Source organism: Lutra lutra, chromosome 1, assembly GCF_902655055.1.
Source record: "Lutra lutra chromosome 1, mLutLut1.2, whole genome shotgun sequence".
Classification (NCBI taxonomy): Eukaryota; Metazoa; Chordata; class Mammalia; order Carnivora; family Mustelidae; genus Lutra; species Lutra lutra.
In genome coordinates, this window is record NC_062278.1 from 46769659 (window position 1) to 46792975 (window position 23317).

At 36.5% G+C, this 23317-nt stretch overlaps 1 protein-coding gene across 2 annotated transcripts in view; it reads left to right on the plus strand.

The window, feature by feature from the left end:
- CRYBG3 (crystallin beta-gamma domain containing 3) overlaps window positions 1-23317 on the plus strand; it is a 111180-nt gene that overhangs the window by 63886 nt on the left and 23977 nt on the right. For both annotated transcript variants that reach the window (XM_047722575.1, XM_047722566.1), the window contains exons 12-16: window positions 3265-3391; window positions 12770-12912; window positions 13021-13147; window positions 14231-14263; window positions 19768-19877. In XM_047722575.1, the coding sequence (XP_047578531.1) occupies window positions 3265-3391; window positions 12770-12912; window positions 13021-13147; window positions 14231-14263; window positions 19768-19877 (540 nt within the window). The remainder of the gene's footprint in view (window positions 1-3264; window positions 3392-12769; window positions 12913-13020; window positions 13148-14230; window positions 14264-19767; window positions 19878-23317) is intronic.

Here is a 23317-nt window from a genome sequence, read left to right on the forward strand (position 1 = left end):
TATCAGTCAGCAGTTTCTGGGGTAGGTACCCCAGAAAAATCTGTGACTGCATTGGGATGTGCCTTTGTATTTGTATCCTGGCAGATAAAAATCAGAAGAAGCTTTCTTCATAGTTTATTTGCCATTGTCGACCCAGTGCTAGAATTCCTCTAGAAACACTGTTGGTCTCTTTGTTGATACAATGGTTTATTTGGAATATTGGTTCATTTTAATTTAAGTATTGATGTCTTATTATTTGCAGTAATATTATAAAACTTATTTATGCTATTCTATCATAAGATGCTACTAAACCATTTTATTCATAGGTGTTAAATGACTGGTCTAAGATCGCTCAAGTATCTATATTTAAAGACTTAGACTTTGCAGTTTCTGGCAGTAAATCTAGTGATGGCTACACTAGCCAATATGGAAATAAAAGAGAATGTGCCATATATTAGATATGTAGAACATACCCAAATTGGTCTAACATATTGTAATGTAACCATTTAATTCTTTATCCTTCAGTTTAAAAAAAAAAAATTTAGGCCCTTGAAGAACAAATATGTTTTGGATAAATTTTTATTGTGTCCTATTTATTTGTACTCTAATCTATGAATACATTCCCTTCTTGTTAACCCTGCTAAATATTTTTGCCTTTTCTTCCTTTTGGGATCTGAATGTTTTTCCCATTAACTAGATCATGATTTGCATTGTTTTCTGAGTTTTTTTGGTAATTTAATTTTATTTTTTTAATTTTTAATTTTATTTAATTAAAAATTTTTTTTTAATTTTTAATTTTTATTTTAAGAAAATATTATTGTTTGAAATAGAATGCAGGAGAAAAATTTCATGTCCCCATTTAAAAGTGAACAGTTGAGGGGCTCCTGGGTGACTCAGTCAATTAAACATCTGACTCTTGATTTCAGCTCAGCTCATGATCTCAGGGTCATGGGATCAAGTCCTGTGTTTGGCTCACTGCTAACACAGAGTCTGCTTCTCTCTCTCCCTCTGCTCCCTCTCCCCTGGCTCACACCATGTGTGTACTCTCTCTCTCAAATAAATAAGCAAAATGTAAAAAAACCAAACAAACAACAGTTAACTTCCTTTTTTTCCCCATTATTTCTATCATTTTTCACTTTATTTTTAACTGTTTAACTGCAGATAGTAAGAACTCTGTCCCATCTTGAGGAATCTAGGGAAAGTGAGGTTGATGTTTCTTCATTTTTCTCAGATAACATCTATTTTTAAATATTCCAGATGGATATACAAATTGATTCTTAAAATTTTTTTAAAAGCGGCAGATTTTTGAACTATCATCATGTAATTTATTAATCTGTCTTTAATATTAAGGTCTTCTATATATTTTATTATTTTTCCCATTCAGATATATTAAAGGCATGTTCTGAGTAGACACATTTATATAAATGAAAGCCACATTTAGAATTTGAAAGTTTTCCTGTGCAATTTATTTTCACATAATAGTTTAAGAATAAAATAATGTTGGTCTTTTTACATATTACAAATCCACTAAGATGTATAAGATGTTTATTCCAGTGCATGTGGACCTCTTCTTCCCCAGTCACATACACACCTATATGGTGAGGGCAAGGATGAATTCATGATTGCTGAGTGGTTACTGTTATTTTGTACCCTATGGAAACAATTTTTGGAGTAGTTTTTTTCATTTTCTCAAAACAATAGTAGTTAGCCCTACCCAGCTTTGTTTTTCAAGCCCCAGAATTCAGAAGTCCCCAACCTAGGAGCTCAAAGTAGTCATCCTAGAATCTGCCCCATTGGAGGGGGTCCCATTCTAACAACAAAGTGCCTCAAAAGGCAGATTGAAGCAGGTCAGCATGTGTGATGAACCATCTATGCCCACATTACATTCATTAGCTACTGTGAATTAGTCCATTAAAAAGGTAAGTTTCATGGAGGAACTTAACGACTAATGGTGTTTATCAGTGTTCTATTCAGTTTTTGATTAGAAGTCAAGAAAGTGTCCAGTCAGTTAAGTGTCCTGGATGGGTGGCTCAGTCAATTAAGTGTCCAACTCTTGATCTCAGCTCAGGTCTTGATCTCAGGGTCACTGGAGTTCCAAGTCCTGCATTGGGTTCCAAGCTGGGTGTATGGAGCCTACTTTTATTTTTTTAATTTTATTTTATTTTATTTTTTAAAGATTTTATTTATTTATTTATTTGACAGACAGAGATCACAAATAGGCAGAGAGGCAGGCAGAGAGAGGAAGGGAAGCAGGCTCCCTGCTGAGCAGAGAGCCCGATGCGGGGCTCAATCCCAGGACCCTGGAATCATGACCTGAGCTGAAAGCAGAGGCTTTAACCCACTGGGCCACCCAGGCGCCCCTGGAGCCTACTTTAAAAAAAAACAAAAAAACAAAAACAAAAAAACTTGTGCCCCTGGAAAGTACTCCGCCAAAGTGCTACCCATTGCCATTATCACCACTGATAAAATGGTGGGAACAACACTGCCCACCTGTAAATATTTATAGAAGTATTCTAATTGTATAGGCCATCAGGGCTAATGTCAGCCCATTTGCATTTCTCTTTGCTAAACCCACCAGTAATGTGTTTTTTTTTTCGTTTTGTTTTTTTTTTTTAAGATTTTTTTTATTTATTTGACAGATCACAAATAGGTAGAGAGGCAGGCAGAGAGAGAGAGGAGGAGGAGGCAGGCTCCCTGCTGAGCAGAGAGCCCGATGCGGGATTTGATCCCAGGACCCTGAGATCATGACCTGAGCCAAAGGCAGAGGCTTTAACCACTGAGCCACCCAGGCGCCCCCAGTAATGTGTTTTTGATGGGAAACCCAGTGAGAGGTTCCTTTGATTTACAACCTAAATAAATGCTAAATACAGTAATCATTCTGTGATTCCCGAAGGGCTTTGTCAGTAAAATAAGGATAATTATCTTTGAATCTCAAAATGGGTTTATAAGTTTACTCATTGGCTATTGGTGCTTTCCATTATTTTTTACTTGGCAGACTATCCTTTCTCCACATTGAGATGTGGTATCAGGTCATACCACAAACATTTAGTGAGCATTGTTCTATCATAATCCTGTAACAACCTTTTGTTGGGAAAATCCTCCAAACTATAAAGCTGTTGATCCTTGAAGCATACAACATCTGTCTGTCTTTATAAATGGTAACAAAACAAATGTGTTGCTTTTTAAAATACGATGATATACAATGAGGTGCTTTATCATGATTTTCTCTTTTTTTTTAAAGTTAATCTTATTAATGGATCAGTTGGATGTCCTTTGTATTTCTAGGTGGGTTGCCTATGAAAAAGAACATTTTAAAGGCCAGCAATTCTTGCTTGAAGAAGGAGATTTTGAAGACAGTAATGCCTGTGGGGCATTAAGTGGCCCCATCTTGTCTTTCCGGTTCTTACAAGCTGTGAGTTACCATCATTATTCTTAATTTTCTGTTGGCTTTCTGTCCATGAAAGCCAAACATGAGTTGTGATAGAACATGAGGTTATCAAATGTTTGGAATACCTGAAAGCATTACGCTGACCTGCTTATATGGCTTGCCTGCTTTTCTTAATGAATACTTAGGTTTGCTTTTCATCCACCAATTCCGTAAGTATTTGTTGAGCACCTGCTTCATGAGCCGGATTGTGTCAGATGCTGGTGAAACAGTGGCCAGAGTCTCCGTCCTTGCTTTAGGAGAGCTGGCAGTCTGATAGGGAAACTAGTACTTTCATAAATGCTTGATAATGTTTGCCTATGATCGGATTAGGCACAAAGTACTCACCAGAGAAAGGTCAACTGCTCCCACTTGGGAATAGGAAAAGAAAACAGTTGAACAAAATTTCAGGTTAAAGAATTGGCCAAGTGGAGAGGTTCCAGGACTGACTGAAGAGGAATGGTATAGGTGCTATTTTAGCAAGAGATTAACATATAAAAAGGCAAGGATGTGAGTCAGTGGTTCTCAGCTAGAGGTGACTTTACCCCACTGCATTTGGCAGTGTCAGGACACATTTTGGATTTTTATGACTTGGGGTGCGGGGTGGGGTGTGATACTGACATCTAGTGGGTAGAGGCCAGGGGTACTGCCAAACCTCCACAGCTCACAGGACAGCCTTCTCACAACAAGATGTCATTGGGTCCAGGGACACCTGCATGGCGCAATTGGTTCAGTGTCCAACTTTTGGTTTCTTTCTGCTGGTTGTGATCTCAGGGTCATGAGCTCGAGGCCCTCATCAGGCTCTGCACTGAGCACAGCAGAGTCTGCTTGAGATTCTCTTTCTCCTTCTGCTTCTCCTGCTTGTGTGTGCTCACTCTCTCTCTCTGTAAAAATAACCTTAAAAAAAAAAAAAAAAGTCATCAGGTCCAAAATGTTAATAGTGCAGAGATTAAGAAACCCTCATGTAAGTGAAACTGGTGTGTTTGGCAAATGCAATTAAGTCAGGATGTTAATAAGCAGAACTTCGGGAAAATGAGACCAAGAGCCAGATAATGAAGGGTATTTTATGCATATTGAAGAGTTCAGATTTTTTTTTTTTCTTGATTTGACTTTGAGCCTCTGATGGATTTTAGGCCTAGTGAGCAAGATTAGATTAGAAGTTTCAGAAGATCTTCTTGGTAACTCTTGAGAAAAGGTTTGGGGTGAAGAAGGTAAGTCTGAACACCATAGGACTCTAGGTGGAAGTTGATGAGTTCACAGAAAAGAGATAAATGTTAGAGAGTTCTGTAGGATATCAGGGTTTATCAAACATTGCGCATTTTCCTCACCAGCTCTAGAGACTTTTTTTTTTTTTTTAAGATTTTATTTATTTATTTGAGAGAGAGACAGTGAGAGAGAGCATGAGCGAGAAGGTCAGAGGGAGAAGCAGACTCCCCATGGAGCTGGGAGCCCGATGCGGGACTCGATCCCGGGACTCCGGGATCATGAACTGAGCCGAAGGCAGTCGTCCAACCAACTGAGCCACCCAGGCGTCCCTCTAGAGACTTTTTAATGTGTTCACAGGGACATACTTTCTTAAGATTTACCACTGTAGTCTCTTTCCATAGTAATCTGTATCCATATAAACCCTGAACTGTCTGGAATGGTTTCCAAAGCCCTTTTTGAAGGAATTGATATTGAAGTGAAGAGTGATTATGGGGTCTGTATGGACTTTGAGTGAGCACAGGTTGGTAGTGTGCTCTGGTCCTTCAGGTTTTTACCTGTTGGGGCCCTTCACCTAGTCAGGCAGGAAGGGCCAGAATGGGAAAAGTAACATAGGGAATAAGGGAGCTTTTTTTGGGGGGTGGGGTGGGTGAATGATCTTTTTTAGTAAGAACGTGAGTTGGAAATCAGTTCTACCTAAAAGACATATAGGACAGTCCAGTGAAGACTGGACACTGAGTTTGCTTGAGCAATGGATAACTTTTGAGGTATTTAGTCCACCAATCCTATTCTGCAAGGGTTTTTCTCTACCTAGCTCTTCCTTACTTGACCACTAAAAGGCAAGCAAGACAAAACCAGATAGAACCTTCATCTTTTATTTTAGGTCTTCATGACCACATGCATTCAGGGAACTATGGGTCATGATTCAAAGTGTCTTCCACCTAATATTGAATAATTTTTAATTTTTCCCTCTTTATTTAAAAAACAGTTGAACAGAAGCATTGCTGATTCTAGAAATGTTCAACAGTGAATGTGATGGCACCTTCCCAGAATGACTGTGACTAAAACACGCAAACAAATAATAAAACCCCAGGTCACTCACTGAAGTCTCTCAATAGTAGAAAATGTGAAGAGATATAAATACTATAACTATATAGTTAAATAATTAGAGGGTATTTGGTATAGCCAGTATGATAATATACATTGGAAAAATCGGCAGGAATTGGCACATTGATTACTGTTACACAGAAAAATTTTGGGCATTTACAAAAATAATGCCATTTTTATATAAGTAAATGAAAATGCCCTTTTTAGAAAATCCTCTGTTCTCTTAAAATAAGATTTTTTAACAATTAAAAGACTACTTGCTAGCTTATAAAGATATTATCGTCCTCGTCATTATAATCTTGACATTTATCAAGAACTTATTAATGGCCTTACATGCATACTTGTACTTAATCTTCACAAAGACCATGAGATACTTTTATGATCTTCATCTTACAGGTACAGAAACAGAGGATCTGAGAGGTTAGGTAACATGCCCAAGTGTAGAGCTGTGATATCTTACTTTAGAGCCCATGTCAAATTATCTTTTTTTTGTTTTGTTATAGAATGATTAGACTAAAAAAAAAAATCTTAGCAGAAAACTGGATTTCATTCAACCAAAAGCTTATTAGCATTTTATCTGTAGCTATAAATATATGGTCACATTGCAGACCAGTACATATGTATAGTAAATATTTACATGGCTTTCAGACAGTTTGTAATTTCATGTTCATTAAATTATTTTCAGTTAAAATATTTTATATTCTCCAGATATAGCATATAGTTGGGGAGGAGTTTGGGTTTGTTTTTTTTTTTTTTTTTACTTTATTGAGATATTATTAACGTACAAAAACTGTACATATTTAATATATACAGTTCAATGACTTTGTGGATAAGTGTGCACCTGTAAAACCATCACCACCATCAGGTGACAGACCTATCCATCTTCTCCCAAAGTTTCCTTCTGCCCCTTATTAATTTTTTTGTGATAAGACATAAGATCTACCTCTGAAAATTTTAAGTTTATGATGTAGTTAGGCATAGTATTTTAAAAACTCTGTGGTTGTTGGGGCGCCTGGGTGGCTTAGTTAAACGTCTGCCTTTGGATCAAGTCATCATGATCTTGGGGTCTTGAGATCAAGCCCCAAGAGGGGCTCCCTGCTCAGTGGGGAATCTGCTTCTCCTCCCTGCCCCCCCACCCTGCTATTATCCCTATATCAAATAAATAATAAAATCTTTAAAAAGAAAAAAAAACCTCTTATGGTTTTCATAGTCTATTGATGGTAACTGGTAGAGTTGACATGTGACATCTTTTCATATCAGTTCTCCTAGTGTTCCTAACCTGGGAAGAAATGAAGGGCTATATGTAAGATCTAAGTTGAAATAATATGAACAAAAGGATAGAGAGAGAAACTCTATAATACAATGCAATTTTCTAATGTCTTGGCTTCAGCATGCAGAGCACTCTGGATCCACTAAGGTCAAATTCTGGACATTTTCCTTAGGGATAATGTAATCTGTGTCACAGAGTACTTGGAGAAGACAACAGGAAATATGTTTCTAATTCCAAATGAGTCAGGCAGATACATAATGACTTTGAGTTAATTTTTTTTTTTTTTAAAGGAGAGGTCCAGAAGAATATAGGAGTATTAGGCTCCAGGGATTAAAAAGGAATTTTTTTCCTTTGGCTTCCTGGATAAAACTTTCTTGGTATGCTTATTTTTCCTGTTTTATACTAGCTTAACTTTTGGATTTTCTTTTATTAAGATTTTCAGTCTTGGGGCCTCTTTTCAGATCTTTGAAACCAGGTGGTATGCAATGGAGATCATTATTTCTTCTGAATTAATGGGTTTACCAGATCTCCACTTGTGTCTCATATTACTTTGTCCACCAGAGGGTTATAGCACAAGGGCTCCTAGGGCAGTTCAGCTGTGGGATTTTATGGAATTTAAGAACACCCAAATTATAAATCCTTAAAAAGGCATATCTTTGGTCCTGAAGCATCTGCTCATTGTTTTTTGGTTTGTTTTTGTTTTTGTTTTTGACAGTGGGGAGTTCTGTACTAGAGACCATAGTAAGCTATCCAGATTTTCCCTTGGATGTAAATGCTTTCAAAATGGAAAGCAGAGTACAGATTTGAGTTCATTTCATCATTATTCATTCTTAAGCAACAGAGCTCCACTTAAGACTTTCATAATTATTTTAATTGTGCCTGGTAAAGCAAGATGCTAGTAACCTGGAAACCTCATAGTGCTTACCATGGACGTGATTCTGAGTGCCTGTTGCAGTCACCTTCTGAACAAGGCAGTTAGAGGTTTTGGTTTTTGCGTTTTGTAGGTTTTTGCATGTTTTATATCACACTTCATACATGTGATCCCTGGACATTTAGCCCCAGGTGATTGGATTTGGCTTAGAGTTAGAGCTCAGGGACACAGTATTGATGGTAACTAGTCAACCAGATCAGACACTGTATATTTGGTAGGTTTGAGAGTAAAATGCAGAGAGTGTGAAAACCAGAAGAATGGCTCAGAAAGGTGCTTAGAAATAAGATAGAAGGTAAAATCTGTAAGGTAAGCAAAGCCATGAATACACAAAAGCAAATGTAAAGAAAAGAGTGATGCCACTTTAGAGGTGCCTGTGGCCCTCGGCCAGGTCTTGGGGAATAGCAGGCAGAGAAAAAAGGGCACAAACTCAAGTCACACAAGTACATTTGTTTGTGAAATCGTATGCTGCCAGCTCTTGGGTCCTGTGATAGCAGATCCCTTCTTCCTTCCCTGCTCACCTCCAGCCTTGTTGCCAAGCAGCCCCAGCCTGCTTGCCAGCTCACTCTCCCACAACCCACATGGTAGGACTTGTGCAAATCATTGCTCAAGTAAAGTACATCACATCGTAAGTTATTTGTTAATGAAAGGGCACAGACACAGCGCATCTGCCCATGTCCATATTTATTTCTTAATGTCTTGTCCTGTTTTACTCCAACACAAAGTAATAACCTTGGCATTTCAGTTTATCCTCACTCCCCTATTCCTGCAGCCCTCATGGAGAGTACAGAACAGTTGTAGGGGCAGAAGTAGAAGCAGAGATGGGACATTCCAGAGTCACCAGAGTAGGGGAGGAGAGGTCCATATAAATTTTTGAGAACTGCTGAGGACCCTCCCATTATGGTTGGGCCTGATTGGTTAGTGGCTGTTGGTAGTGGTTCCTGCCCAGGACCAGACAGGGCCCCCTTCAGCTCATCACATTGTATCCTCATGGCCGCCTTGAGCTAGTTACGTACTTTCATGTGAAACAGTCATGTTCAGGTTCTTCAGATGATGGAAGTTTATGTTGTCAGGACAACCAGATTTGCTGGTGTGCCACCCAGGCTGTAAATGTATTTCAGTTGGAAGGCTTGCCCTGAGGACTTTAAGGCAAATCACTCATGGGCTATAAAAGCCTTGCTTTGAGATATCTATATATCTATATAGATATATCTATATAGATATATATAGATATTTGAGATATCTATATATATCTATATAGATATATATAGATATTTGAGATATCTATATATATCTATATAGATATATATATATATTTGAGATATCTATATATATCTATATATGTGTGTGTGTATGTGTATGTTTACATTTATATATATTTATATTGGCAAAATAGCAAATCTGTGTCAAAATAATGTGTGTGCTAATATATGCATATATGTGCATGTTTATGCATGTATATTACACATATATGTAAAATTTCAGGGCTTAATGGAGCTCAATAATGATAAAAAAGTACAAGTGTGTTGAGAATAACATGTTATGTTAATAGAAGGAGGGATGGGGACAATGAGGTAAAAAAATCACCCAGCTCTCATTTTTTTCTTTTTTTAAGATTTTACTTATTTGAGAGAGAGAGAAAGAGGGGGGTGAAGGACACAGGGAGAAGCAGGCTACGCACTGAGCAAGGAGCCTGATGATGCAAGGCTCAATCCCAGAATTCCAGGATCATGACCCAAGCCAAAGGCAGACACTTAACTGGCTGTGCCACCCAGGTGCCCCAACAGCTCTCATTTGTTTTTAAGAACCCTGTGAAGGTAACGAAGGGAACACATACCCTCAGGTTCCAAAGGTTTACTGTCAAGGGGCAATTAAAAATATAATTATGGGTTATGAATTATAAAGATTTCAGGTAAAAATCCTTTGTTATCTTTTATCCTAAAGTCTCAAATGAAATTTGATCTAGTTACATGAACAATCTTTAAATCCTTGGAATTTGACAACTGATTAGTAAATGAGGAAATTATTTTAAGTGTATTTTCCCACTTCTTATGGATGCTTTGGTTTTTGTTTCTGACACTGTTTTGCTTGTTCATATAAAGTGAACGTTTATCCTAGAAATCTTTTCTTAGATTACATTTACTATATATATATATAAAATATATATAAATTTTTAAAATATAAAATATAAAATATAAAAATTTTAAAATAAATTTATAAAATATATAAATGTATATATTTATATATAAATATATATATTTAAATATATATGTATAATATGTGTATATGTATATATACATATATACATATGTATATATGTATAAATAAATATATATATATTTATATATTTATATATAAATATATAAATAATTATATATAAATATAATTTATATATATTTATAAATATAATTTATATATATAAATATATATGTATATATGTGTATATGTATAAATATGTATATCTGTATAAATATATATATTATTTATACAGATATACATATTTATACATATATACATATATACATATATACATATGTATATACATATATATTTATATATATATATAAAGATTTTATTTATTGGAGAGAGAGCACAAGCAGGGGGAGCGGCAGAGGTAGGGGGAGATACAAAGAGCTCAATGTGGGGCTGGATCCTAAGACCCCGAGATCATGACCTGAGCCAATGGCAGATGCTTAACCAACTGAGCCACCCAGGCACCCCAAATTTATAATATTTTTAAAGGGGGGGAAAAAACTGATATTGAGACTTATAAAAGTTGATAACATTTCCCATAGATCTGAAACTTACAACAAAGTAGTAGAGACAGAAGAAGAGATTTTGTTTATTTTTTTAAGGTTTTATTTGAGAGAGAGAGTGAAAGAGCCCAAGTGGTAGTGGGGTGGGGAGGGAGAAGCAGGCTTCCCGCTTAGCAGAAAGCCCAAAATGGGGGCTCCATCCTAGGACTCTGAGATCAGGACCTGAGTGGAAGTTAGATGCTTAACCAACTGAACCACCCAGGCACCCATGTTTCTTTTTTTAAAGAATAATGTATTCGGGGCGCCTGGGTGGCTCAGTGGGTTAAAGCCTCTGCTTTCGGCTCAGGTTATGATCCCAGGGTCCTGGGATCGAGCCCCGCATTGCATCTGGCTCTCTGCTCAGCAGGGAACCTGCTTTCCTTCCTCTCTCTCTGCCTGCCTCTCTGCCTACTTGTGATCTCTGTCAAATAAAAAAAAAAAAAAAAATATATATATATATATATATATATATTTTAAAAAAATAACGTATTCTGTGTTTTCCAACTACGAAGTCTATTATAAAGAGTTGAAAAAATTCTTTCATTCTATCTGACAGGGATTAAGAGCTTAGGGTAGTAGATAGGTAGATAAATTTGGACTCAAATTCAATCTCTGCCCCTCAGTAGCTGTGTTAACCTCAGGCAAATTAGTTACTTTCCTTAGCTGGAAAATGAGAATGATAGTAATATAATCTCATGTGGTAGTTCTTTTGGAAATAAGGCACATAAAGCTCTTGGCCAGTAGTATTGAATGTACTGTTAGCTTCTTCTTAATTATATTCCATCAAGCTATAGGTAAGATGCATAAAGATATATGTTTATACATCATTTGGGCATTTACACTGTTTATAGCTTTTCAGTATTATAAAAAAAAATGCATCTTTGCATATAAATTGCCCATCGTTTAGTTTCAGGAAATTTTTTCTAGCCTAAAAAAATTTCAACAGTATTGGAGAGTTTAAAATACTAGTCTTTTTAAATGTATTTCTAAATTATTTTCTAAAATAGCTATTCAATTTATTTTTCTACCAGCAGTGTTCTCAGACTAAACTGGATTTTTAGGTTCTTCTTAACTTACTTTAAAAAGTGAAAATTGTATAATGGTTTTAATTTGAATTTCTTTATTTTTACTGGTGAAATTTGGCATTAGCTTATTTGGTTTTTTGTTTTGTTTTAAAGATTTTATTTATTTATTTGACAGAGAGAGATCACAAGTAGGCAGAGAGGCAGGCAGAGAGAGGGGGGAAGCAGGCTCCCTGCTGAGCAGAGAGCCCTATGTGGGGCTGGATCCCAGAACGCTGGGATCATGACCTGAGCCGAAGGCAGAGGCTCAACCTAATGAGCCACCCAAGCGCCCCTGCTTATTTGTTTTTAATGCTTATCTTTTTCATGAATTGTCTATATCTTTTGCTGACTTATCAACTAGGGTCTTAAAATTTCTTCTGTTTTTTTTTTTTTTTTTTTCTGTTTTAAATATTTCATCTAACTATAAAGGCTTTAAAATTTTTCCCTTTTTATTTTTTTGATCTTTTGTCAAGGAAGTTTCATTTTTTTATGTTACCATACAGTATATCATTAGTTTTTGGTGTAATGTTCCATGATTCATTGTTTGCATATAACACCCAGTGCTCCATGCCATATGTGCCCTCCTCAATACCCATCATTTTTTCTTTTACATTTAAGCTTATAAAATCCTCTCCCCCAAAATACCAATTGCACATTGTATGTTAACTCTATTTCATGCTGTGGCTTTTACTCTTTAGGCACAAGTGAAACTTTAGTTTCCTTTATTGTTAGTGTAACATATAATAAATAGTTTGTGAGTCCCAGAAATTTACCAACTCTTGGTTAATTTTCACTTAGTTAATTCCCACTTATGTATAAAACTCATTTTTTCTTTAAACTATTGAAGAGTAGCAACTATTAAAATTGTTCCAGTTCCATTTAAAATTTTTCCTGGAGTTATTTGTGTAAAATTATCCCATGTGGAAATTGTGCTAAGATACAGCCGCCTAAGAAACAAAATCCATATGTTTTCCTTACCTTTTCTCTTCCTCTTTTTAGAATTTTATAGAATCTTCTATCACATTATATGACTCTGACCTAGAAAGTGGGAAGTTTATTGACATTACAAATCAGGAAATTTCTGACTTGGAAGAAGTCGGCTTTGGCAGTGAAACAAGATCCATTCATGTTAAAAGTGGCGTGTAAGTTGTCTCCTATTCTGGGAACTTTGAGAGGTTCTTTGGTTTTAAAAATGTCAGTTGCTCTCATTTGAATTACCTCTGTTCTTTCTCCCTTTTTTCCCCTACTAGATGGGTTGCTTACCAGCAGAAGTTCTTTTGTGGAGAGCAGTACATTTTAGAGAAAGGGAAATACAAATGCTTTTTTGATTGGGGAGGATCGAATAGTATAATCATGTCAATACGACCTATCCAACTGGTGAGTTAAGAATGACCATAACCAATTCCAGAGCATATAATAGCATACACTTGACTATGTGGAACAGGCTTTTTAAAAGCAAAACTGCTGGATTATGTTATGTGAATATATAGAGAAAATGAAATAGCATATGAATTTTCTTAGACTCTATAGGGAGTTTGTAGTAGTTATTATGAGCTCATCAATGACTATAATTTGATCATTCTTTTTTTTTTTTTAAGATTTTATTTATTTGACAGAGAGAGATCACAAGTAGGTGGAGAGGCAGGCAGAGAGAGAGAGAGGAGGAAGCAGGCTCCTTACTGAGCAGAGAGCCCGATACGGGGCTCGATCCCAGGACCCTGGGATCACGACCTGAGCTGAAGGCAGAGGCTTTAACCCACTGAGCCACCCAGGTGCCCCTGATCATTCTTTTAACAGTATTTATTTCATGCCTCATATGTCAGACACTACTGATCACTGGAGATACAAGATGAATAAGATTGCCCTGATGGGCCTGTCTCTTAGAGGAGATTGATGTGTAGGTGGTTGTGGTATGATTAGTGAGGAGGTGGAGTGTGTAGGCAGCACTGCGGGAGCCAGTGAAGGAGCCCTCAGAGCCTGGGAGTTGGGCATCATGCCACTCCTGCATTAAGTGATATCTTAATGGATAAAAGCACTTTTGCTAGACAATGGAATGGGGCAGAAAAGGCAGTCCTCAAAGAGGGAAATAATCTCCTCATGTGCAGTCATGCAGTTATGAAAGAGTGTGGCCAGTGTGGAAAATACATACCCCAAGAAGGGTGCCCATGATACAGTGTGGGAAAGGTAAGGGCAAGAAGCTCAGACTCTCTCTCTCTGATGGTCATTGACACACCTATTTTTTTTCCCCCAACTATATTACTCAAAATGAATTAGTAAGGAATAAATACTAAAATTATTATAATATAATCCAATAAATTATTTGAGGGTCATAACCAGTTCAAGAAATCTAGTAAATTTGACCTTTTTTCCCCATTTTTAAAAATGGTATTTTAACACTTTCAAAAAGACAACTAAGATTACATGATGATGGTTTTTAAAATGTTTTCATATATGTTTCAGGAACCACTTGGAATAAATGAGCCTCCACATTTGGTATGTTTCACAATTTTTTAAATTTACTATTATTAAAAGCATTTGTGCTCTTTGTCTTAGTTCTTTCTCTTTCCATCAGATAAATTTCTTATGTCTATAAATCAGGGCAGTTTATTTGGTACTTGATACCTGTGGGCAGCAGAGTACCCATCTCCATGACAGGTTCTGTTGGCCTAGACTTGTCACATTTCCTTTTGTTTTCTCCCCATAGAGCTTTAGCTCTGACCACTTTGGGATCATTTTGAACCTCTGCCCCTCCTTTCCTCCTGCCTGTCCATTCTTAAGTGTCACACTCTTGTTCAGCACAGCACCTTCTGCCGTCTTTGGAGGAGCAAACTTAACATGGAGAACTGGCTATCTGGGCATGCTTATTATGTAAATGTATTTTTAATACCTCTAAGTCAAACATTTCTTAAAAGCATGAGTAAAACTGCAGCCCTACTTGTTTGTTTTTAGTGTGTTAATGGTTTGGAGGATTGGACAATATTCTGGAGTCTGACATTTATTACCCATTGAGGGCTACAAATTGCACTTATTTTATGCTTCTAAAAACTCGATGAGGTCAAAATTAATCCCAGTTATTGATGAGAAAACAATGATTTAGAATGTAAGTGTCATTTCACACAGCTAGAAGTAGGAAAATAGGCATTTTTTAGCATCTGACTCCACTCAACTAAAGCATTTTCAGGATTTTGCATCAGAGAAAGACCTATCATGTAATCTGTACATCCACAGGAGTAAGAGGGCATGAGAGACCTTGCTTCTTCTGTCTTATTTTAACAAATTGGAAAAATTTCTATCAAAACCCAATTGAGTGATTAAATATTTGACATTTGCTGGCTTTAGATAATGCTAAATCTTTTTCTCTGAGTGTTTTTATTTTTCATGTTCACGTTAGTGTTTCTCTATTTCAAGTTAGCTTAGTTGTAACCATGTTTCTGTTCATAGTGTTTACAGGTTTTCTTATTTTCTAATTAGCTCAGGCCTATTGGGAACATTTCCTTTTTGAATATAATTAAGTTGTTATACTTGGAGACGCTTCCTGTGAGATCTTTATTTCAGATCTTTGAAAACTCCAGTGGTGAACTTGTAAAGAACTTGTACATGAATCAGCATAACATGAGCAATTAAAGAGTTAAGCAGGGATAATTCCTAACTGCACATTTTCTGAGTTTTAAGTGCAGATAAAAGTCACATTCTTGTAAGTTCTGTTTTTTCCCCCCTACATTCCTATTCTTTTTTACGGACTTCCTTGTTTGGGGCAGATTGCTTGAAGGATTTTCTTTATAGTATTTCCAGTCCGACTTGAAGAGAGAGGAAGCAGCAGAAAACACCGAGTGAAATCAGCCCCACTTCATATTTCTGGATCTGACTCAGCCATCGCCTTGTGAAATAAGTGTTTCTGACAGGTGTATGATAGCCAGATATTTAATAACATGCAGACAAAGCCTCCTTAGTTTACCTAGTATCAAAGTTTGTACTATTTTCACTGGACCAAATTTTCAGTATGTTTTGCTTGTTTTTCCTTGGGGAGAGAAAGAGGTTCTTGGCCAACTTGGCAAACTCTGGTTCCATTCAGTAACTAGCAAGTGTTTTCTCCTTCACAAATAGCTGTCATAGTCAGATTGACTATTCAGATGCTGTGCTCAGATGGGATAGTTATTTTCCCTGAGGACTAAGGAGGAAATGACATCTCAGAGTTCAAGTCCAAGGAGGTTTTTTTTTTTTTTTTTTAAATGCTGGTGATTTTAAAGGAAACCTCAAGGAACATAAGAAGGGAAAAGCCAGAATATGCATATGTATAGATATAAATAAACATCATGAGTGTTACTCTGATAAATATATCATTTTTTGATGTGTCACCATATTATAATGAGGTATGTCTTATTTGAGACCCAGAACACCTCCTTTGAAAGATTCTTATTTGTCCTCTGGCTGAAGACCAATCACCAAGTCTAACTGACAACTCAAAATATACAGCATCGTTATATAGTTCTTCATAATAGCAGCTGGCATTTAATTTTGTTTTTACTTTCTCCAAAGAAAACAAAACAAACAATATGGATTATGTTCATAATGTCATCATCTCTTTATCTTAGCAGGTCAGACATCTCACTAGATTAAATCCTATAAAATTGAGTTTAGTTTTCAGGGAGGTTGTAGTCAGGCACAGTTCTCTAGAAATTCTAACAAGTTATTCCCTTTGATACAACTAAGGACTTTTTTCCCCTTAGAATATTTTTCAAATCCATGTGCAAATGTTATTACAAACTTTGATTTCTTTGGATATTGAGCCCCTCCCATTTTATACATGATTGTAGTTGAGAAAAAAGCAACTGGATATTTTTTATATTGCATAATTTGGCCACATTGAATTTTAGAGTTGTCATAGGATCTTTAACAGTTACCATGTATGGGGGATAGGAAAGTGACAGTTTTAGGCAAATATCAATAAGATTAAAGAATACTAAAGGAAAACACTTCTTCGTGGTGTTGCAGTCAGACCATTTTTATAGAATTCAAAGACCAGAAATAGGAATAGCTACTTTTCTAAGTAAAAAAAGCCCTCTATGAGTAATCAGGGAAGTAAAATTATTGTGTAGTATTTGATGTGAGGAGTACATAACACTACCACCTGAGACACTATGATGTAATAGAAGAATAGAAACTGATAGAAACAGGACTGTTCCTTGTTTAACAATTAACATATTTGTGTGAGGAAAGTCCAAGGGTTGCAGAAAGTCAAATATGCAATAGAAAGTTTCTCATAGAAATTATCATAGCATTGGAAAAAATAAAGTTACTTTGAAGAAATTATTCTGATACTGTGAAATTAAGCACAACTTATGTGTTTGGTCAGTAATTAAAATTCTGAGTTCTCAGTTTGTAAGATTAAAGAGCTATTACATTTATATTCATGTAGATCATAAATGAAAAGTATGTAATAAGCCTCGTGCAAAAAGTTCCTCATAAAATGGTGGTAGTTTCTGTCTGAACTGGTAGTTCCAAGAAGTAATATATATGAAAAGGCAGTTGGCACTGCAAAACTGAGGTACCGTGTGTGTGTGTGTGTGTGTGTGTGTGTGTGTGTGTGTATCTGTACAATTCTGTTTCTGTTGGGGAGGCTGGTAGATATTGAAAAGGAAACCAGAATATAACTTCTCCACCTAGCTTTTCCCAGGTCTTAATTTTACCAAGGCACTGTTACTTAATTTCACTAGGAGTAGCAATCACAATTATTATAATTAATAAGCACAGAATTGGTTTCTTTTTAAATTTTTTTTCAGAATTGGTTTCTGTATGGACCATTCTCAGAACATTATTATGAGAATTCTATTCCAAGACATTTGTAGGGTAATCAAAATGAGGCATTACTTCTCTGGGGTTGATCAAATTTTGGGTGAACCCTCTGGCACTGTGTATCATTTGGGGAGTAAAAATTTTAAAAAAGCTCAGATCAGCATTAAGCCTGGTTTTTCGGTTTGGGCAAAGAATTAACCCATCAAATCCAAAAAGTATTTTATGGCAAATGTGTTTGTGTGTCTGTGTATATTGTAACTAATGCTCCTGGGACTAAAGACAGACTAAACACTAGAGTTGGCTACTATATATACACCATCCAAAATATGCTTAACCTGCATGGTCAGTTGTCTGGATTTATGGTGAAATTGTGAAGTATAAATCTTATGCTCAGCAACATAAAAACAATGAACAAACTGGGTAGTTGCAGAGTAAACAAAACAGCTGTGACCTCTGTTCTCATGTGGCTTTTCCAATTCTTTTTTTTTTTTTTTTTTTTGGCTTTTCCAATTCTTAATCATGAATTAAGATATTGGCATATAGAAGAAATTGCATTTTTTGGAAGTAAAATTGTGATTTACTTTTCAGTCCTTTGTTTTATAAGTCTTTAAGTTAAAACACATAGTTTGGAAAATGACTAACCAAAATATGTGTTTATCAAGAAAATGAGGGGCAGTTTCCCTGGACACACGGAGTTGTTTTTCTACAAGGAATTGTTTCAGAAGTCTGTCTCATTTTGGACTTCCTGGTTGTTGCTAGCCTCTGTATCCACCAGAAGAAGGACCATGATGGAAATTTGCTGGTTATACCCCCTTAAGGTTGTACCACGCCATGGTTGGTCCAGGGGAGCTGATTCTCCCCTTTCCTGATTTTTGGTGGTCTTTGATGTCAGAGCAGAAGGAGATAGTCAAGAAGCGGTTCCTCAGAACTTAGAGGCTGTCAGCCTCTAAGAGGACTCTTGGGAAGATGAGGGAGGCAAACATCAGTGGCTCAAAGCTGCTTTGTTCTTGATACAACACGAGCGGGAGAAAGGACAGTGCTGTCCAGCCCTCAATATGATGGATTATTAGCTACAATGCGAGCCTGTGCAAGATGAACCTGTGGGCCGTTTTATTTCAAAGCGCCAGTGTATTTTGAAATATTTATAGGGCTCATTAATTCTTTCTTCCCTATTATATAGATCCAAGGCTACTAGAGTTGCAGATCATTGTATATCTGGTCTGAAGGGAATCATAGTTGAGATTTCATGGATTTTTCAACAAAAGGGACTAAAGTAGAAATGTGCTTGTATATAGCTGTAAGCTTTATATTTAAGATAGTCTTAACAGTAAAAAGGAGCCCGTTGGCTGAAATACATGGATGTCTTTCTTTTTTCACCATAAATCTTCTGCTAATCTCGTTGTCGTTACCTTCTCTGCCATCTGCCCCTTTGTTCTCTTAGGCCCACTTGCCTGCATTCACTCATACTCTGTCCTGCAACCTTTTATTAACTGGATCAGTGAGACTTGGGAAGAGAAAAGGCTTACCAACCACTCCTCATACTAACTGAAACTGCCTTCATATTTAGAACTAAATTGCTTCTTATCTTAAACATGTAGTCTCAGCACAAGGGATAATTGATACAATGGGCAGGGACCACATGTTAGTGGAGAAGGGATTCTGATTTAATCTTACAGGTAGAATTGTTTTCTGGGCCTCTGTGCCCAGAATCTAGTGGAAAAGATGGATGAAAATGGTTAACTGTGACATTTCCAGAAATGGGTAAGGAAACAAGAATGGGAGTTTAAAGAGAATATTATCCTTAACAAGGATCCATTGGTAATAAATAAAACACTCATATTTTGCTGAATTTTAATTTTAAAAGATTTATTTTATGAGACTGACGCACTACCTACTGCGCTAATGAGGCACCTACAAAAGATTTATTTATTTTAGAGCATAGCAGGAGGAGTGGCAGAGGGAAAGGGAGAGAAATGCTCAGGCAGACTCCCCATGAGCATGGAACCTGATGGGGGGCTCAGTCTCATGAGTCTGAGGTCATGACCTAAGCTGAGATCAAGAGTTGGATGCTTAATTGACTAAACCACCCAGGCACCCCAATTTTGCTGAATTTTTTACAAATATAAGAAAGAAAAGGTTTTCATTTGCTTTTGTGATAATGTCAAGCAGTTGTTTTCTGTTAATTAGTTGTGTTATTCTCATAGCTCAAAGCATTCAGTAAACCAGGGTTCCAAGGTGAATGCATAGATTTTACAGAAGAAATTTCTGATTTGACTTCATTCACGCCATGTTCTTTTAAAGTTCTTCGGGGTTGGTAAGTATGCTTGTTTTGAGTGTTTTCTACTAATGTTTAATAACTAAATTTCCTTTAAATTTACAGATATTTGACTTGTTTTATTATTATTTTTAATTCACAGTGAATTAAAGTCTTTTAGTCTTTGGTTAGTTGCTAATTAGCCTATATTAATTTTGCCTATCTTGTATTATGGGCCATTGTGTAATACAGAGGGAAAAAATGCTGATTAGCTAACTTTGGGAGCATTGTGGCCATTTTATTTTCTTACTGTTATTTTAGATTATTTCCTAAATATTTTGAATGCTTATATTGTATGTTATTGGATAGCATAATAGAATGTTATATAAAAACTAGTGTTTTGTCCATAGTAGACCTATTACACTGAAATTAAAAATTGTTTAAAGTATGTATCAGTCTCATCTCATAGATGAGGACTCCTGATTTCAAAGTTAGGGTTTCCTGTGATCACATGATCACATACCAAATGTCAGACCCATGATTGCTTTAGTCATTTTTTAAAAATTTAATTAAATTAATTCTAATAAATTTAAATTAAATCTTGTGTTCTTTGAGCTATAGCTGTATACTAGATCTTTTTCAGTTGTAAATGAACTGTATGTGATTCCCAAGACCAATACATATTTCCTCATTTTTTAAAATTGTAAAATATACATAAAATACAGTTTACCATATTAACCATTTGAAGTGTGCAGTTCAGTGGTAGGTCTGTTTCAAGTATCTACCTAATAACTCATAAGAATTTTCTGTTCATTCTTCAAGAGTCGTGGATTCGTCAGTTCTCCTTTTCCTCTTGAGTCATTTCTTCTACTTGCAGACCTCCAGTCTCCTGGTTAGCTTCACTCCAGTATTATCTTCCTTCCATCCTTTACCATAAACCGGTCATAGCCCAATTATTTGTCCCACAATCCAGCTTATTATTTTTATTACTCTGCTTTACATTCCCCAGTCCTCCTCTACTACCAGTCAGATTGAGTTCAGATGCGTCCTTTTCCAGATTTACTGTCAGTTAGTCTTATCTGCCCCACCCATTCCCCATTCTGTCCTTCCAGTGTCTCCCTCTCTTTCCCTCTTCCCCCCTTCCCACATTTACTCTGCCAAGTATTTTCTGCCTTACCCTCTATATCAGGGGTCAGTCCATAGACCTTTTCTTTCAGGGTCAGGTAGTAAGTATTTTTGGCTTTGTGAGCCTTGCAGGCTCTGTCCCAGCTACGCAGTACTGCTGTTACGAGCACAGACGCAGCCACAGACATTACACAAATGAACGGCTCAACTATGTTTCAGTAACTCTATGGGCATTGAAATTTCAGTCATGTAGCATATTCACATATCACAAGCTGTTCTTTTAATTTTTTTAAATTAAGCACATGAAAAGCAGACTTAGCTTCTGATCTGAAACTGGCAGTTGGACAGATGGCCCACAGGCTGTACTTTGCTAACCCTGCTCCCTATGAATGGCTCTAAGTTTCAGGGAAACCTAGCCAGCAGATGTTATTTGTTTGGCCTACACACACTGTTAAAAAAAATATCAACATTTTGGATTAGGGTTTTTTCACCTCTTTAAAAAAAAATCAGAAGATTTGAAAACTGAGAAGCATTCACCTTTGGGAGTAATTAGTGAGTGTTAACTAAATGGCATATGTGATACCAGTGTGCTATAGGATATATTCCAAGTTGGTTTTGTTTTTTTTTTAAACCTGGTATACTCTTCATGTACATTACCTGCCTGGCCTCCTATAGGTATGTAAGCTTGTGGCCCCCAATTTAATACTAAACCAAGTATATCTTTATGGGTCAGCCCATCCCCATTCCCTCTGTCAATCTTCTTTTTTTTTTTTTTTTTAAAGATTTTGTTTATTTATTTCACAGAGAGAGAGAGAGAGAGATCACAAGTGGGCAGAGAGAGAGGAAGGGAAGCAGGCTCCCCGCCTAGCAGAGAGCCCGATGTGGGGCTCGATCCCAGGACTCTGGGATCATGACCTGAGCCGAAGGCAGAGGCTTTAACCCACTGAGCCACCCAGGTGCCCGCCCTCTGTCAATCTTCTTGATTAACCCTAATTCCACCAGTCTTTCTCTCCCAGATTTTCTATAGCTCTTACTAGTTTGAACTTGTCTCTGCATGTTAAAAGGATGTGAAGGTATTTGTAATATTAAAACACATAAAATAGGACACTATAACTTAAGTTAGACTATCTGCAACTTTTTAGTGAGAGAGAAATGTATAGTGGGCATCTGAAATAACTTTGTTACTAGTATTTGGCTCTGAGTTTCTTCTCCACAACAAAAGAAGTTGCTTTATAAGATATATTTGCATTTTCTAATAAAGGGAAATATTGAAGGTTTTCTGGTGGAAAATGTTTTTTCTTGACACTGAAATCTAGGACAAATTAGCCATATGTTCACTTTATATAGAGAATATACATTTTTTATATGTATATATCTATGTGTAGTTTATTAAACTGCAGTTTAATAATAGAATATAGGAACCCTGGCAGTTGTGTAAGTACTTGGAAGACCTGGATTGAAGCCCAGTTCTACCACTTCCTAGATACATAACCTTAAACAAATTGGATTACTATCCAAAATTAGTTGTTTCATCCTGTAAAGGAGGGATAATAATGGTACCTACCTCAAAGGGTTTTTTTTTTTAAGATTTTATTTATTTATTTGACAGACAGAGATCACAAGTAGGCAGAGAGGCAGGCAGAGAGAGAGAGGGAGGCAGGCTCCCCGCTGAGCAGAGAGCCCCATGTGGGGCTCGATCCCAGGACCCTCTGGGACCATGACCTGAGCTGAAGGCAGAGGACTTAACCTACGGAGCCACCCAGATGCCCCTCGAAGGATTTTTATAAGGGCCAAATAAATGATGCATATTGCATATGAAGGGCTGAAACTCCATGCCTGACATATTAGAAATATTTGATAAAATTCCTAGTTACATAGGAGATATGACAGTAAGTTATAATGTTACAGAGCGTATCTTTGGTGGTCCAGAGTGAACCTGGCCTAGCACAAAGACAGTTCTGGTGGTCTTAGAGTGTCGGGCTAGGACTTAAACACACTGGACGTGAAGTAGGAAGAGCCCCTTCATTTCTCACTTGGGCTCTTTCTTTTCAAAAAGGCATTTCCTAACCAAACTTCTGATGAGTGATATATTGAAGATAACCACTATCAAAGATTTTAATGGACTTAATTCTTTTGTAAAAAAAAAATTTTTTTTCCATTAACAGATGTATAGGTGACAGATTTTATATACCGCTGTGTGATTTTTAGAGTCTAGTTTCTGTATTCCCCAGACTGACAGCACGCCCATCATTAAATGAGGATAGAAGTGATTTTTTTCCCTAAAAGAACTTCTAATCTGTTCAAGTACTTAATAATCACTATAATCTGATCCCAGGGTTTTGTACATGAAGACACTAAATGAAGCTAATATTGGT